This window comes from Petaurus breviceps, unplaced genomic scaffold (genome assembly GCF_028583685.1).
Source record: "Petaurus breviceps papuanus isolate PSGF00001 unplaced genomic scaffold, PetGlider_PUasm1.0 175, whole genome shotgun sequence".
Classification (NCBI taxonomy): Eukaryota; Metazoa; Chordata; class Mammalia; order Diprotodontia; family Petauridae; genus Petaurus; species Petaurus breviceps.
Window position 1 is genome coordinate 58,847,719 of NW_027185764.1, and position 18,437 is coordinate 58,866,155.

The following is an 18,437-nucleotide window of genomic DNA, read 5'->3' on the forward strand; positions in this document are numbered from 1 at the left end:
CATAGTTTACAACAATAACTACCACCACCATCTGGTCTGTAACACCAAGCTGAGGGTCTGACACAGTAGCCCATGGTTCCTGGAGATACCTCCAATATCCTGCCCCAGCAATTGTGGGGAAAATCAAAAAGCAGAAGTGGGAACCCAGGTTCCAGTGGAACATAAAGTAGCAGGAATGCAGTGAGAGTGTTAATACTGGAATGAAGGCCAATGTCTTGCATATCCTGCCTGAAGGAGCAGGGATCCATTTCTACCTTCTCTGAAGAACCTCTTTTCTGCTCTCAAGCTGTTCTGCTCTCCCACCCCAACACAGGGTAATGGAGGAAAGGGAAATAGAAGAGGGGCAGGGTCTGGGGACAACCCCCGGACACCCACCTCAAACCAATTCACCACCTGTGAGGGATTGGGGCTGGGGCCTGAGTCATCCTCTCCTCCCACCACTGCCCTGGATCTTGTGTAAGGAAGGAGAGGAGCTCTCTGATGTGCTCTTCCTGCAAAAGGCCTAGGAAATACTCCTCAAAAAATCAGATGAAATAAATCATCTTCACCTGTAGCTTCCCCCCCCCCCCCCCCAGGATGACAATGGAGACTGAGGGAGGTGAGGGCACAAAGACCTTCCTGATTGGATTTTTGGAAGGATTATAGGAACTGGAGGTACTCTCCTGCTCCAAGCTTTTTCCCCCCTTCTTTTTGGACACAGGTTAGGCTGGGGGACGGACCCCATACTCTTAGCTCCCTCTTTGCCCTCCCTGCTGCCTCTCTGCATGACTGGGATAGGGACTGTGCCTCTGTTTGTATGTGTGTATGTATGTATGTGTGTGTGTGTGTGTGTGTTGGAGGAATGGTTGCTGCTGGCAGCCCTGCAGGCTACAGGGGAAGGGAAGAGAGATTGGAGTCAACTCCAGTGTGTGGTATGGGGTAAGTCTTAATCAATCTCCTTCCATTGCTTGTAGAAGTCTAGCACATTCTTGATCTCATCACTGCCTACATAGAGCCAGACAAAGTACTGCAATCATCTATCTGAAGACCAGTGACATTGGTGGGTCATCCTCTGCAATTCCCTGGGCCAGAGTCAGTTGTTTGCAGCTGTCCAGGATCTTACAGAGGGTCCAGGCATCTGCATTCTGCCTCTTAAAACTTCCCCAACTGGGCCGGCTAGGTGATACAGAGAATAGAGTACCAGCGCTGGAGTCAGGAGGGACCTGAGGTCAAATTTGACCTCAGACACTTAACACTAGCTGTGTGACCTTGGGCAAGTCACTTAACCGCAATTGCCCTGCCTTCCCCCCTCTAAAAGGCAAAAAAACCCAAACAAAAAAAAAACCCTTCCCCAATTCTTTCTGGAAGTGAATGTACCTGTTTCCTTTTTTAAACTCTGCTTCTAGGAACTGGATCCCATCCTGAGCTCCTGGATGTTCCTTCAACAAATCTTAGCTACCAAGCACTGTCCTAGGGATGATGACAAAGAACCTGTCATTGCTGGCCAGCTGGTGGAAATGGGGAGGTGCTGGCAGAGAGCCTGAGGGTTGGGAACAAGGTCTGGGGATATCTCTGCCTGAGCCTTGGGCTGCTGCAAACTGCCCTCTGGCTGGGGCACCTCGAGCTGCAGTTGAAGTTATGCCATGTCTCTGATCAGTCAATTCCAATAAACCTCTTCCTGGGCCATCCTGAGCTAGGCCTACGCTTGCTACAAAAGATTTTCTTTCTCAGCCTGAGCAATGCTGACAAAGATGCCAATTTCAGAGGTAAACAGCAGGATGCTTCCTTGCAGATGGGTAAAGTAGCCAAAGCTACAGAAGCAGCAAATTCGCACAACGAGCTCCTCCATGGGACTCAGCATGGGTTGATCTAATTTAAAACTGATGCATTTGTGAGCAGCTTAGAGTCAGGGTAGACTGCAGAGAGTTGTTTCTACTGGGATCAGTGGGGAAGTGGGCAAGTCATTCTCAGCCCAGAAGGAGACCCTGTACCTCAGGACACAAGACCAGGCTGGGCTCATGGAGTTCTCCAGCAGGCAGCAGAAGATTCAGTTATACAGAGAGGCTATTCCATAGGCTTTGGGAGCACTGTGCACACATGATGATGAAGTCGGTGTTGGTGCAAAGCCAATCCAAGAAGACTTTCACAGCAGGAAGAAGTCCCTCACCATCAAGAAGTGAAGTTTCTCCCTGATGTTCCTCTCACTGTGACAGAAACATCCACTGTACACATTGTCCTCTAACTCAGATCCACCATCAGATGCTGGTTCAGATCTGTTCAGGTGCCCAGTGCTGCAGGCCCTGTTACCCTGTTAGTGGCCCAAGTTTTGTTAGAAGGTTGGAGAAGGATATTATTATAGGTGAGGGCCAATTAGAAGCAGCATCTGAATGGACATGACTTGCAGGTTACTGGAAACACTGGCCTCACTGGACCCAATGGGCCATTGGAGGGGTCAGAAACTTCTGGCCTGGCCTGAAGGGGGTCTGGGGCCATTAGGCTATGTTCCCTTGTCTTCTGTGTCCTCTAGGTCTGAGTGTGACTCCTGGCTGTTCATTTCTGAGTCTGCCTCCACATTAAAAGCTGTACCTCCACCATTATCACTCTTATCTGGGCCACTGTCTCAACCTTCACTGGCCTGGGCTGAGTCATGGCTTGAATCTGAGTCAAAACCTTCATTCAGGTCACTGTCACCACCAGCCTTGGGTGGGTGGTGGCATTGCCAACGAAGTCCAGGCAGGGGGGAGAACTTAGGACTCTTCTTGGCCTCACTCGCTCTTGGTGCTAGGAGAAGAGTCTGGCTCTGCTTCCACCTCCTTCTTCAGTTCTTTGAGCTCCCGTTCATTGGTCCCACCATTCTGGAATGCTGGCACAGGGCTCTCTCCCTCTTCCATCTCAGCCTAAAGCCAGATACTGACGTGGTTAATAAGATGGGAGAAGGAAGTCAGGGTGAAGGCAATGGCAGTACCGTGCAGCTTTGATGTTACTCTCTTCGAGCTGTGAATACTTAGGAGGCAAACAATGACCCTACAGAAGAAAAGGAGGTCTCTTCTCAAGTTCCTCTTATCCTCACTAGCCAGACTGAGATGGGGTGAAGAGGGCAGGTAGAAGAGACGAAGGCTGAAGTTCTCCTGGACTGACTGGCAGAATGATGTCAGGTCCTAGTCTAGGGTGCTACCCTTGGTCTGCAGAAGACACGAAGCTCATCACCAGCCTCTTGATGTCCTTACACACTTCTTGCAGAGAGTCAGTTCCCATGTCTCCCATTTCTTCAGCTGGCAGTCCATTTTGGCTGCCCTGTCATACAGCCATTTGAGGTTCCCATAAGCCCCCTCAAAGGGCACTTCTGACTGGATGCCCCTCAGGTGGCAGTACATGGCTTCTATGTCGTGATACTTGCTTCCTTCCAGGGTACCTAGATGACTAAAGGGCACACCTAGCTGGGGAGCCACTGACAAGGCTTGGTGATAGATTCACTCAGCCAGTTGCTCTATGTCCACACCAGCTAATTCATTCTGGTATCAGGACAAATCTCCCAGACACACCAGACATTGGTGGCAAGTCATCTAAGCTCAGTCCATCTCTGACCAAGGCAGATACTGGTATCTTCCATACTATTAGAAGGTAAGTGACATGAGTCCACTCCATGCAGCACTGCAGTTCAAGCTGATAGTGGGACTGGAGACAGAGGAGATGCTGGCAGAAGTGTGTGTCCTTTTGGTTGGTCTTAATAAGGTGGATAACCTCATGGTACACCTTCCTTCACAGCAGCTACTCTGCTTTCCTCCCATAATCCACTGGATACAGGGACATAAGCTTGTTTCTTAGGCTAACATTCTCTAGTTTGAACACTTCTCGGTAAGCAGTTTTGTTGCAAAGGATGAAATCAAGCTGATGCACAGCCTCCACTACAGGTAAAGCAGCTGAGGATGCAGGACCTTGGCCTCAGGCTCACTGCCCTCCAGTGCAGGAGGTGCCAGGGGACCGGTGGTAGCTTCCCATTACAAGCCCCTGCCACCTGTTGCCCTCAGCCATCATCACTTCTAGGTGGCTGCCCACAACAGCTCCCCCCAATTAAATATATTTTTTGAAGGACACATCTAGAATATCACATGTCCTAGAGCAGATGATACTTCTTGTCAGAAATATTAATACTTTTCAGGGAAAAAAAAAACTGCTTTTGAGATATTTTGTTTTTATGTCACCTCCATTTCCAAATATAACCCTTACCCAGAGAGCCATTTTTTGTAACTAAGAGAATGGAGGGGGTGGGGGGAGAGAGGGAGGCCGAAGGGGAACCTATAGTTTAGCAAAACCACCCAACGTACTAACCAAGTCTAAGAATATATGTATTACTCCATATCCATATCACCTTCTTCAAAAAAGGGAGAGGAGGTATATTTTTCTCATCACTGCTTCAGGGACAATTCAGGCCATTCGTTATATTTATACAGCGTTCATTTTTATTCTTTCCATTTGCATTCTTGTAGTCACTGCAAATACTGTTTTTCTCATTTATTTCACTTTGTATCATTCAACTAAATCTCAATTCTCCAAGTTCATCATTTCTTATGGTAAAATAATATTCCATCACATTCACATAAAACAATTCATTTAGTCATTCCCCTAATAGTTGGCATCTAATATGTAATTTTTTTTAAGTATGAAAGACCAGGCTACTTTTTTTTAAAAAAATAAATTTTATTACTTTCTATATCACTTTCATATCTGGATCCCTGGAACTGTACCTCCCTTGTAACAAAATCAGCTAAGCAAGAAGAACTGCTATTGGGGAGGCTAGGTGGCACAGTGAATAGAGCACCGGCCCTTGAGTCAGGAGGACCTGAGTTCAATCTGATCTCAAGACACCTAACACCAGCCCTGTGACCTTGGGCAAGTCACTTAACTTCAACTGCCCCTCCAAAAAAGCAAAAAAAAAAAATTAAAAAAAAAAAGAAAAACTGCTATGGTAAACACAACTGAATGCAATGATCTGCCCTGTTGGTCTCTCGCCTCAGCTGTTTTCCTATGACTGTTTGACCTCTTAGTTACCTTTTCATTTACAGGTGTGGAGTCATTCCACTGCTGCTTATTTCACCCCTGCAGCAGTTCATTCAGATCTTGCCACATGTCTCCATGCTCTCTGCCTCTGTCATTTCTGGCTGCACATTTATGTTCCATTCCCACCCCACAGTTCAGCCATTCTACCACTCACTCTACCACTTTGTCTCCAGTTCTTGGTTACAACAAATCTGCTTCTTGGAGTATTTTGATATATTTTGAAACTATTTCTACATATGGACTTCTTGATAAATCAGTAGTGGGATAAAAAGGTCAAAGGCAACAAACGGTTTAGTTATTTTTTTTTAATAAAATTTTCTATTCTCTTCCAAAATGGCTGAACAGTTCACAGCTCTGTCAACAGTATATTACTATGTCTATCTGGGTCTCAAAGTCCCCCAAAGAGGACTGGGATATGAGCCAGTTTTTAGGATGTAAGGTGAAACTTCAGACTCATTCTAAATTGCCTTCTTCTTATTAGTGACTTGGAACTTGTTTTATAGTCATTAATAATTGGTAATTCTTCCTTTGAAAACTGTTCATAGCCTTTGATCACTTACCTTTTGAAGAATAGTTCTCTTAGCTCAGTCTACTTAAAACAATTAAAATGATCATCAGTAACTAGCAAGGCCTCCATAGCCAACAAGTGCATCTGACAGAGTTAATGCACTAAGTTAATGCACTGACAGCTCACATTTCATGTCACAAATGAAGGTTTGTAACTTCCTTCTCAGGAAAAGTCATTAATGTGGATCTTCATACAATGAAGGGACTTAACTGAGGCCATGTAACTCTCAGTCAGTGATCAGGCCAGTCCAGTCCTTCGCTTAAGCAGGGTATTTTGGTCCTGAAGATTCATAGCTTGATAATTAGACAGCTCTAGAACAAAAGTCGCTGTGCCGGATGATAAAGTTCGGAGGACAGTTGAATAACCCTAAAAAGAGTGATTTCACAGAAAATGATAGTTATTCAGGATCAAAACAGCTATGCCCCCACTTTCTTTTCCCCCACTCTTTCTAACCATTTCATTAATAATAAACAAAGAAAAATAATGAAGTTAAGACTCAAACTGGTTAGTTGATTTTAATTTTGAATGAAACTATGGGCTATTTTTTTAAAAAAATATGTGGATTTTATTTAGCTATGGTTTCCATACCAGGTTTGCTTTTTTTTTAGAAATGTGTTTATCAAAACTGTAGGATGTTGGAATGGCTAGGTGGCACAGTGAGTAAGAGTGCCGGCTCCGGAGTCGGGAGGACCTAGGATCGGTTCCGGCCTCAGATACTTAACACCCACACAAAATAACTGGCCGTGTAACCTTGAGCAAGTTACTTAACCCCAATTGCTTTTAATGAGAAGTTACTGACAAGGGCTGGACCTAAAACTCAAGCACATTTCTGTCCAGATCAGGAGTCAAACTTGCAGACACTCCTGCAAAACTGCCTAGTACAGCTTAAACCAGATTAAAATGTATTTGGGAAATTGTTTAACAAAATAAGAAAATCACAACGCAACACATTTAAAGTTAGTTTGTGGTTTTCTTAGTCAATCATAATATGTCATAGCTGAGATTTGTTTCTCTTTGAGTTTGTCACTATACCATGATATATTTCAATAAAAAGTACATACTACTTTTAGTCAGTTAATACTTGTCTGTTCAGGTTTCCCCACTATCCTGATGATAGTGTTTGGAATTCACTGAATTGGAAGCTTTCACTTTTGACATATTTTTGTGGTAAAGAAGAGATCAGTATTTTGCCTTCCCTATGGACTGACAGTTGATTTCTAGTTATCAAATCAATATATTTCTCCATCATAGAAAAACCAAGTTACACCATGATTTCCTGGTCATTGAAACTCATATACTTTTTCTTAATAAAGACCATGACCTTTCCTCTAAATACAGTTTTTCTGGTTCTGATCATATACATGTGTATACATTATTATATTATACAATATACATTACCCTCGGGTAAATGATACCTAAAGTACATGAAATTTCCAATAACAAAATGGCCCATACCATCATTTCAGCTAAGGGAACTGATCCAACAACAACTTTGTTATCCTGACGACTCTGGATTTCCTGGATGCTGCCTCTTCTCTGTGCAAGATCAGCTAGGACAGAACTGAGATAGTCTCCAGTCACTGTAACTTCCAGGTTCATTAGGGGTTCTAGAACTTGCTTGTCAGCTTTCTTTAGAGCCTAAGAATAAAGATATTACAGCCTTCCAATGAAATAAAATTTCTTAAAGCATAAAATTTATACAAAACTAAATAGTGATTCCTCACTAATATATATATCCAAATGATAACAAAAAAAAATCTGTATGCAAATATGAACATCTTAACAGGCTATTATATATATAGTCCATGACTCCTGCACAAAATTCCTTTGCCCATGAATAATAAGAAATACTTTACTTACCATGCTCAATAAAAGTTAATTGATACCTTTCTTCCAAAAATAAAATGTTTTTTTTTTTGGAGGGGGGAAGGCAAGGAAATTGGAGTTAAGTGACTTGCCCAAAGTCACACAGCTAGTAAGTGAGGCCAGATTTTAACTCAGGTCCTACTGACTCGAAGGTCAGTGCTCTATTCACTGCTCCAACTAGCTGCTTCAAAATGTATTTTCATACATTATTGTATTTCAATCCGAAATCATAATGAAAAAGGATACAGCATTACTATTTTACAAATGGCAAAACTAAGGCATAGAGAAATCAGAAACATTCCAGCCTCATCTGTAATAGGATCAATTTAAGACCTTGCATTGCTAGGAAGACTCTGACAACTGGGTCCATTAAAGTGTATGCATAATCAGAGGCTTGGCATCAGCTTTTAGGCATGGAAGAAAACAAAGAGCTAAAACATAATAAAGGCCCAAGGCAGTGAAAAAATTATTCTTATTTGCAAATAAACCCTGCCACGGTTACCAAGCTATAGCACTTCCTGAAACTATGCCAGTGCTTTGAAGAGGCTAAGAGGAGAACATGAAAAATGAAGTATGGAAGGTGGCAGAAGATCTGGGATCATCTGAGGAGATGCAGCAGGACAAAGAAGTCAAAGGTAGGTGGGTAAAGTTCATTGGCAAGAATTCAATTTTCAGTGGGTCCCAAACAAGCACTGAAGTTAACATTTTATCCTCAAACCAAATGAGCTGGTGAGCTGATTGTAGAGGGAAGCTACTGGCAGAACACATCCAGAGATTTACACTCAGAGCTAGCAGACCAGGCCTCAGCATAGGTTTGGTTTGCAAAGAGAAACCCCTTTAAATACAACTTTCTCATAGGTTCCATCTCAATACCAAGTCATCTAATTCTTTCTCTGATAAGCAAAAGGGCTGCAGAAAACAAAAGAAAACAAAACTCTCCTGGGCTTGGTGGTGTTCCTGCAGTCCCTGTGGTTGAGGAGCCTGAGGCTGGAGGATCCCATGAGTTTGGGAAATCTGAGATGCAGAAGAATAAAAGCTTATCCACAATAATGAAACCAATATGGTGGCCCTGAGGAGCAGAGGGGTGAGCCATCTCAGGTGAGAAAAATAGCAGGGTGAAGTCTATGCTAATCAGCATTGGGACTGGGCCAGTGAGTGGCTGATGCACTTCCAATCTGAGTGAGATAGGGAAACCCAGTCTCCAAAACAAAACAAAACAAAACAAAACAATACAACAAAAACAAATAGTTCTCTTGATATTCTAGGCCAGTGTTTATTTCTAACACAAGGTATCTAGGGTAAGATGGGAAAGTAAACAGAAGGGAAGTAGGTGATCTTATATGGGGAATTGGCTGATGACACACTTCTTTTTGATAACACCCAACTGTGCTAAGTACTGAGTGCAATACAATTAAAACTAAAACCACCATAAAGATTTTAATTTACTCTGGCTTGTAGACAAAGAATTTAGAAGCAAATAGTAATTATCATTCACCTAATGTGGGAGCAATGAAACATACTCTAATGATTCTATTGGGCTAGGCCATTAGAAGTAGTTATGACAATTTAAAACCAAAACCAGCAGCGCTACCATGACTCTGAATTTGCCTGAAATAAGATGTCAATTTGTAGTAAGGAAGATAGGAATTAATACAGTTTTAGTGGGAAAAATAAAAAAGAACCCAATCACTTTACCTGAACCTTCTGAAGTAATTACTTTAAAGCAGTATCGTGTGCCAGGTGGGCAAGATGAAATTGCCAGTACTATAAAGGAATATGTGCAATATGTTGAAGCAGGGGTGATAGTCCCTACAACCACACGATGGAATAATCCTGTTTGTCCAGTACGAAAATCAGATGGGAAGCGGAGAATGACAGTGGATTATAGACAATTGAATAAGGTGACTCCTCCCTTGTAGGCTGCTGTTCTTGGTACTGTCACCTTAATAGAAAGGATTCAGAAATATTATGGGACTTGGTATGCAGTGATCAATTTGGCCAATGCCTTCTTCACCATTCCAACAGACTCTAAACCGTGGGACCAGTTTTCTTTCACTTGGCAAGGCAGACAATATACTTTCACCCACTTGCCACAAGGATATCTGCATAGTCCCACTATTTGTCATAAGATTGTGGCTGAACATTTGGATGAATTAAAGATACCTGGTATACAGCTTACCCGCTACACTGATGATTATGCTACAGGGAAAAAATGTAAGAAAAGTAGAGAAAAAAAAGAAAAAGAAAAGTAGAGAAAAGTCTAACACTTTTGATCGAACATATGAAAAGCAAAGGGTGGGAAATTAACCCTACAAAGATTCAAGGACCAGCTTAAATAAAATTTTTGGGAATCCAGTGGAATAAGGGACTGCGAGAGATTCTGCTGCAAGTCAGACAAAAGATTCGGGATTTTCTTATCCCTACCTATAAGAAAAAGGCCCAAAAGTTTATTGGATATTGGCAACATCACATTCCAAACTTGGGACAGATTTTGAAACCCTTATATAAAGTTAACAGGAAGAAATAAGAATTTGAATGGGGACTTGAGCAGAGTAAAGCTTTTGAGGAAGCCAAAGCTGCTATACAATTGGCTCTAGATTTATGGCCTTTGCAGAATGGTCCAGTGGAATTACAAGTGACTGTACAGGATGATTATGCAAACTGGAGGTTATGGCAGAAACAATAAAGCCGAAATATACCTTTAGGATTTTGGTACAGGAAACTTCCTTTATCTGGATACACCTTTCCAAAAGCAGTTGTTATCTGAACTTTGGTAAGGACTGAACAACTGACTCTGGGCCATGAAGTGACATTAAGTCCTATCCCAATTATGACCTGGGTAATGAGTACCCCAGCTTCTCACAGAACTGGACATGCCCAAGAGGCCAGCATAATTAAGTGGAATTAGAGCTAAAACTGGCAAAAGTGGAGTTTCTGCCCTACATGAATCTATAGCTAACATAGATACTGAGGGACATGATACATCCCCTGAACGAAAGCAACAGTTGGTACAGTCCTTGGTAAGATGGAATGACGGATATGATGGACTAACTGAAGAAGAGAAGAAACATGCATGGTTTGCTGGTGGGACAGCAAAATATTTGGGCCAAAAAAAGATACTGGAAAGCAGCAGCCTATAATCCATGTACTAGAAGGACTTTGGAAAGTACTGGCATAGGTGGAAGTAGTCAATATGCTGAACTTATGTCAGTACATCAAGCCATCAAGACAGAACAAGGAGGACAGCGTCATATATTCACTGATTCACGGGCAGTAGTAGCTAATGGGTTAGCTACATGGATGCCCATGTGGAAAAATAAAAATTGGGAAATTCATGGTAAACAAGGCTGGGGCAAAGAATTATGGGAAGATGTCTAGAACATATCTTTGGTTACTGATTTGCCAGTTTTTCACGTAGATGTTCACGTGGCCCTCACAACGCCAGAATGTGAGTACAATGCTCAAGCTGATTGACTAGTGAAGATTGCTACTGAACATATTGTCCCTACTTTAACAACAACTGATGATCCGGTATGGCTGGCCATTTAGGGGTCCAGGCCACTCATAGGTGGGCCCAAGATTGAGGTATTAGTATCTCTCATTCATTGTTAAAACAGATAAAAAAAAATGTCATATATGTCAATTGGAAAAGGAGCGACGTGTTCCTCAGGTAGTAACTGGGGAGATAGCAAGGAGAAAAGTCCCAGCCCAAATCTGGCAAATAGATTATATTAGTCCTCTACCCCAAGAAAAAGGATGTAAATTTATAAGTACTTGTGTTGACACCTATTCAGGTGTACTAGTGGCTTGTCCTTATAAGATGCAACCCCAAAAAACACCTGTAAAACTCTAGATCTCATAAGTCTATATTATGGAACTCCAATGCAGATTCAAAGTGACAATGAGTCACATTTCAAAGGTAATGAAATGAGAAGATATTGTATATTAAACAATATAGAATGGATATGTCATATTCCCTATTATCCACAAGCATCTGGGTTCATTGAAAGAATGAATGGATTACTGAAAGAACAGTTAAGGACGTTAAGTTCTAATAATTCGTATCAACATTGGAAAGAGAATTTGTTCACTGCTTTACATAATTTGAATAATAGACGATCGGGAGAAAGTCCACCTCTAGCCAGAATGATGACCCCAAATCTGCAAATTAGAAAATAGCAGACACATAAGATCTCAAATATCAAGTACTGGACTGTGAGGCAAGACGTCCCAGCACCGTATCCAGGAACACCTGGTTCGGCAGGATATGATTTACACTGTTTAGAAGACTTTTGGTTGGATTGAAAAGAGATAAGAAACATCTCTACTAGGATATGTATGAGAATCCCTAAAAATCAGATATTATCAAAATCAGGTTTAGCAGCTTTAGGTATGCATGTATTGGCCGGAGTAATAGATTCTAATTATCAAGGAGAAATTATTGTAACATTGCAGAATTTGGATGAAGAACCCATACAGTTTTGTAAAAATGACAGAATAGTTCAAGTGATTATTATTCCTTGTGAAACAATACCACTTGTGAAAACTGACCCTCCTTCTGAAATAGTGAGTTCATGAACTCCAGAGGCACGGATGACCCTTTATTTGTTTCTTTTTGACTTTTTGTCTGTTAAACTTGTTTGCAAGATTTGTTTTCTGCAGGATTGGTACCCTCCACCTGCAGATGACTGATTGCTTAAGCTGGATATCACCCCCTGTCCATGACTATGATGTGCCACTTCTGGGCCTGGCATCCACCAAGTTCCAGATGCCAGCTAAAAAAGTAACCTTTCGAATGGGACCTTCTGGACCTGGCATTGACCAAGCTCTGGATGACAGCTTAAGAACTGAACTCTTGAATGGGGCCTCTTGGGGCAGGGACAGCTCTACGTTCAATTTCAGCTTGAAGTAGCTATGGAGAAGAGATCTTTGCCCATACCCCAAGATTTCGGGCCCCATTTGTTCAAGGGGGGAAGGATGGGGTGCTTGTGCTCAAGCCCCCACCGTAAGCTATTGTTATGTGCAAAGTTTTTCTATTATCCCTGTTATACTGCTGCAAAGTTCTGTTGACACCAGTTTTTCCACCATTTATACCACCAGTTTTCCCTAAACTCTAACTTATTATTAAGGTATTTTTGCTATATAAAGGACATAAAAGATCTTGGGGCCAAATGTAATGGGAATGGGAATTTGAAGATCTTCCCTGCCCCTCAACAGACCTAGGGGGAAGTTTGAAGACCTCCCCAGCTTTGAAAGTAAACTGTGCCCTATAATAGGCTGCATGTAATCACATGGAGCCTGTGATGGAGGGAATTTGCTGAAGGCTGCAGCAGAGCCCACAGAAAGCTTCCCTGCTGTGAAGATAAACTCTATCCCCTAATAGACTGAATGTAGTCACATGGAGCCTGTGGTGGGAGGAGTTTGCTGAAGGGAATCAGAGCCCACAGGAAGCTGGGTCAGAGTTAGCCAGACAGTGGGAGACAAAGGACACTCAGGCATGGAGTTAGGTGTGTGAGTAAATATTGATCTTGTATTGTTTTGTGGGAAGGCTGAAGGATGCTGTGGCTCTCAGTGTTATGGCTTCTGAATATCTTTGGTACTATGATGGAATAGACTTACTGGTTTTAGGATTTGGTTTTCTGGTGTCTAAATAAATGCTTCAGTTCTATCCTCTATCTGGAGAGTTTGGTATATTTTGCAATCGAATGTCATGCAATACTTATAGTCATGATCTTTATCAATGATTGCATTGGCACTATAGATACCCAGGTTCTAGATCAGGTTGTGCAACTATCTGTGAAAGCTTAAACAAGTTACTTCCACTTTGTAGACTTCAAATTTCCTTTCTGTAAAATGAAGGTGTTAGACTAAATGGTCTCTCTAAGGATACTTCCAGCTTTAAAATTCTATGTTTCTATGCCTCTGGAGGTAATTTTTTCTTAAATATTTTGTTGGCTATAAGTAAAAATTCACTTACTTTAGAATCAGAAGTACTGTTCAGTTGCTGAACATAATCCTCTGACTAGAAGGCTAGACCAATGTAAGTTGTTTCCTTAAATAAAATTTTTTTAAAGAACCAAAATTGAAGATATAAGTAAAAGAGTTCTTATTGTATATGTGACCTTTTAAATGACCCTCCAAGTCATTCAGTTATTAAAACAAAACCTCCAACTTTTAAAGGAAGGTCTACCTCTTAAAGGAAGGAAACCTTCAAAGGGTGAGTCTACCTTGAGAATGGGACTCAAGGACAAGATGGAGAATGGTCAGAAATAATCTGGCACCAGTCTCTCCTAAAGAATGCCTAATACCTGTGTCTATCATGGTGAAACCTGGTTACTCGGCTACACTTAAATAAAAATATATTATATCTGTTTCACTGCATCCATCATGATTCTTTACCTTTTAGCTCTTCCTCTTCCCCTGAGCCATCCCAGGGAATCATTTAAAATGGAGAAGTACTCTACTGATCTAGAGAACCCCAAAGCTAGTCAAGGGGTTCAAAACTACAGATCCACTTCAAGACCACCACTAAACAACCCTATCAAGGGCAAGCATATATGAAAAGCTATCAAGTATTTGAAAGATGTCATACTGAAGAAACATGTTCCCTTTTATTGATACATGGTGGAGTGGACAGGTGTGCCCAGGCTAAGCAATGGGGTTGGATACGGAGCTGTTGATCCAAAAAGAGTGCTGAGTTCTTGCTGCATATGCTTACAAATGCTGATGGTAATGCAGAACTGAAGGGTTTAGATATGTATTCTCTTGTCATTGAGCATATCCAGGTAAACAAGGTTCCCCCCAAAAAAAGCGACCGTGTAATTACAGAGAACAAAACAAGCCATACATGAGCTCCCCTTTCAGTACTGAGATGATGCATAATGAAAAGGAACAAACTGTTCCTAAACCAGAAGAGGAGGCTGGGCAAAAAAAAAAAAAGATACCCCAAAAGAAACTGAAGAAACAAAAGCTTATGGGCCAGGAGTAAATATAACATTAGTGTGAAAATAAAAGTGAAATGAAAAAGAAAAAAAAAAGATTCAATGAAATTCCGGGACAGCACCAACAATGTCTGAGGTGCTTCATGTGAAAAGAAAATTTTATTGACTTTGAAGAGGGATGGGCCAAAGAGGCCTGGTAATGCCTGAAGAATAATAATACTGAGCAAGGCCACCTTCAAGCACCAAGGACAATATTTTTTACCTTTTGCACACAACGGGAGACACAGGCAGAAACCATTGTTGTAGAAGTGCCAGGGTGAAGTGTCAATGAACACAGAGTAACTGCAACATCCTGGATTGGGAATCCAAGCAATGGTCCTGGACAGGGAAAAACAAATACTTTAGCCTTTTAAATGTGCTATTTTACATCATTGGGAAGTGAGAAGTAACCAGTTCAAAAAAAAAACCATTGAGATGAATACTGCAGTGGAAATTATTTCCAATGGGGGGAGAGATGTATGGGAGAGAGAAAGAGAAAGGGAGAGAGGAAAAAAAAGAGAGAGAGAGAGAGAGAGGAAGAGGGGGAGAGAGAGAGAGACGAGAACAGTAAGAAGGATGGCTAATGTCAAACTCTAATTTACACACTTTACCTTGTAGGTATGCACTATGAATTCCATTTTCAATGGCCTCTTGAAACTCTTGTAGAAGCTCCTCCCTGATATTTTCAGCATACTCAATAACAGGGACTACTTCAGATTTTTCTCTTGCATATGGCCTCACTTCCAGTTCCACAGTCACAAAATGTCTTTTCTCTCCTAAAGTTCTATCCAACGTATCTACAACCAAACAGAGCAAATATTTACTAAACAGTGCAGAAGTATGTCCTAAGAAAAAGTATCATTTTACAAAAACATCTATTTAATATTCCTTGAGTTGAACTGGATACTGTCTTTTGTACAAAAATATGCTGTACCAGCATTTGTTAGGACAAAAGAATAGCATACATACCTCTGAACCGCCCCACAAGTGGAGGGCTGCACTAGTTAAGTCACCCCAAAAAGCTGTTGCCTGCTTTCTGCAACTTGACCACCTACAAGCTTCATATTGGCTGGCTAGCTTAGGTGTAGTCTGTAGCTGGGAAACAGGATTTTTTTTTTGTCTACATGACTGCTAACATAGGGTTGAAATGTATGGTCTTGACCCCTTACTTGATAAAATTGAATTAAATGATCTGGACATCATTCCAATGCATTATGAATTTTATTTTTGTACCTGTGGCACGGCCTGTGTTTAGGATGGTTTCTTTATATGCTATTTGTAGAGGCCCAAGAAAGGTCTCAACTCCATATTCCCTCTTGATGCGGTCATTAATGATCTCAATATGCAGCTCCCCCATGCCACAGAGAACAGTCTAGTGAAAAGAGGAAGAAAAGAAAACCCAACTTAAAAAAACAGGATAATGACTGCTGTACCATTTATGTAATGATTTAACTTCTTTCATTGCATTGCACAGACTGAAGGAACTATTTGGAAAAGGCACACCAGGACAGGGATATTTACGATATGTTCATTAGCTGCATTTCCTTTTTTCTTTTTTTAAAGGTAATTGGGGTTAAGTAACTTGCTCAAGGTTACACAGCCAGTTATTTTGTGTGGGTGCCAAGTATCTGAGGCCAGAACCGATCCCGGGTCTCCTGACACTGGGGCCGGCGCTCTTACTCACTGTGCCACCTGGCCGCCCTATGGCTGCATTTCCTTTTGCCAAACGTGGCAGCAAGGATTTATTAAAATAAAACGGAATTCAAAAATACATTTCAAGAACTTGGTAAATAACAATGAAAACAGAGTATATATTTTTTTTCCAAGTAAACCTGAAAAGGTCTTTAACAGGAACATTAGCTTATAATTTAAATTTTCTTCTTCAATAGACACCTATTATTAGGAATATGATACTGGACAAGCCCCTTAAGCTGTGTGTGCCTCAGAGGACTCCCTAGTACTTATTTACTCAGGTGAGATCTATGTTGGTGTAGGAGTGAGTTCCCATAAGCTGACATAATCACAGCTTCTTCCCTTACTCATACACATAGAGCTTTATATTTTACAAAATGCTTTCCTTACAATAACTCTGCTAGATAGGGCAGTGAGGTGGTTCAGAGGAGAGAGTGACAGGCCTGAAGTCAGGAAGACTTCATCTTCCTGAATTCAAATCTAGCCTAAACACTTACTAGCTGTGTGACCCTGGACAAGTCACTTAACTACATTTGCTTCAGTTTCTTTATCTGTAAAGTAAATTGGAGAAGGAAATGGCAAGTATCTTCAGTATCTTTGCCAAGAAAACTCCAAATGGGGCCAGGAAGAGTCAGACATGACTCAACAACAACAACAACAACAAAAGATAGGTATAGTATTAACCTCATTTTACAGATGAGGAAACGGAGGCTCAGAAAAATTAACACAACCTGCTCAAGGTCACAAACATACTGTATAACTTCAAAGACAGTACATTTTTCACTACAATTCAATGCCTCCCAATTATGAAACTCATGAAAATTACAAAATCAAAAGAAAAGGAAGATATATACCAAAAGATAATGAAAATAATTAAGAGAAAGTTTATAATGAGGTATGATTATTCTCTAAAAATTAAACAACAAAAATATCCCACAACAGCACTGATATATCTAAGAAAGTGTTACATCTTTTAAATGAGCAACCTTTGGATGTTATTCCAATATACTGCCATCGTTCACAACATTTTTGGAACTCCAGTTTTGGAATTACCTTCATAGTTTGCAGCATATTCTTTTGAACATTCTATTCAAAATAATGGTGACTCTTCAACTGTGGAGGGTGACTGACTTTTGTCAACAGCTAAAAATCATTTAGAGAGTATCTGCTGAATGAGGTGAGTGATCAGGCTGAGCAATACCATTTTTATTTAGAAAACAAGAACAAAAACAACCTGTGATTATAAATTAGCAAGACTGATTCACCTAGGGGCAGCTAGGTGGCGCAGTGAGTAAAGTGCTGGCCCCGAAATCAGGAGGACCCAAGTTCGGTTCCGGCCACAGACACTTAGCACCCACACAAAAAATACTAGCCGTGTAACCTTAGGCAAGTTACTTAACCCCAACTGCCCTCCAAAAAAAAAAAAAAAGACTGATTCACCTAGCTTATAAACAGATTCCAAAGACAATTCCATAAAAGGAGTTTCTAAAATGTTTTAAGCAATGGCAGGCAGCATCACTGGAATAACTGTGTAGCCTCATAATGTGATTACTTTAAAAGTCAACAGTTAGAGAAATACTATAATTATTATTATCATCACTATTATTATGACTTATATGGCTGAGACTTCTTTAGCACTTTAAGGTGTAAACCCTTTATTCACAGTAATACTGGGAGGTACAGAGTATAAGTTATAATATGTATTAAAAAATCATTTACTTATAGTCATGCATCTATATCATATATATATATATATGCCACACACACAAACCTAACATTAACAAATATTAAATATGAGACACTCAAAATCACAGCATTGAAGATTTGAAAGAAATGGCAGAGGTCATTTAGTCCAACCTATAACTGATTAAGAATCCTCTCTCCAACACATGGCTAGTGTACATACAACCTTTGCTCTAAGACCCGATAGGGAAGGGAAACCCACTGCCTTCCCATTCACTTCTGGGCAGCTTTTAACTCATAAATACTGAGCTGCAAACTCCCCCTCTGCAACATCTAGCCAGACAGCTCTTCAAATCTCTGAAGACAACTATCATGAATTCCACCTCCAGGCCAAACAACTCTACTTCATCCATATCGGGGATTGTCTTATTTAAACAAGTCACATGTGGCATGAAATTTAACCTCTTTACCATCCTGACTGCCTCACTGTGGACAATCTACTGCTTTCAGAAATGAATACTCATTACTCATTAGAACCAATTTCCCTGCTACACACACACACACACACACACACACACACACACACACACACACACACACACACATATGGT

The 18,437-nt window shown here is 41.0% G+C and overlaps 1 protein-coding gene and 1 pseudogene across 2 annotated transcripts in view; both read right to left on the reverse strand.

The window, feature by feature from the left end:
• Positions 1 to 1,204: 1,204 nt before the first annotated feature.
• LOC138159217 (nonsense-mediated mRNA decay factor SMG5 pseudogene) lies at positions 1,205 to 4,218 on the reverse strand (annotated as a pseudogene).
• A 438-nt stretch (positions 4,219 to 4,656) lies between these two features.
• Positions 4,657 to 18,437, reverse strand: part of GFM2 (GTP dependent ribosome recycling factor mitochondrial 2) — a 49,422-nt gene continuing 35,641 nt past the window's right edge. For both annotated transcript variants that reach the window (XM_069085173.1, XM_069085174.1), the window contains exons 17-21: positions 15,685 to 15,823; positions 15,063 to 15,248; positions 14,675 to 14,790; positions 7,061 to 7,243; positions 4,657 to 5,971 (exon numbers count right to left, since the gene is read on the reverse strand). In XM_069085173.1, the coding sequence (XP_068941274.1) occupies positions 5,843 to 5,971; positions 7,061 to 7,243; positions 14,675 to 14,790; positions 15,063 to 15,248; positions 15,685 to 15,823 (753 nt within the window). In that variant the 3' untranslated portion in view covers positions 4,657 to 5,842. The remainder of the gene's footprint in view (positions 5,972 to 7,060; positions 7,244 to 14,674; positions 14,791 to 15,062; positions 15,249 to 15,684; positions 15,824 to 18,437) is intronic.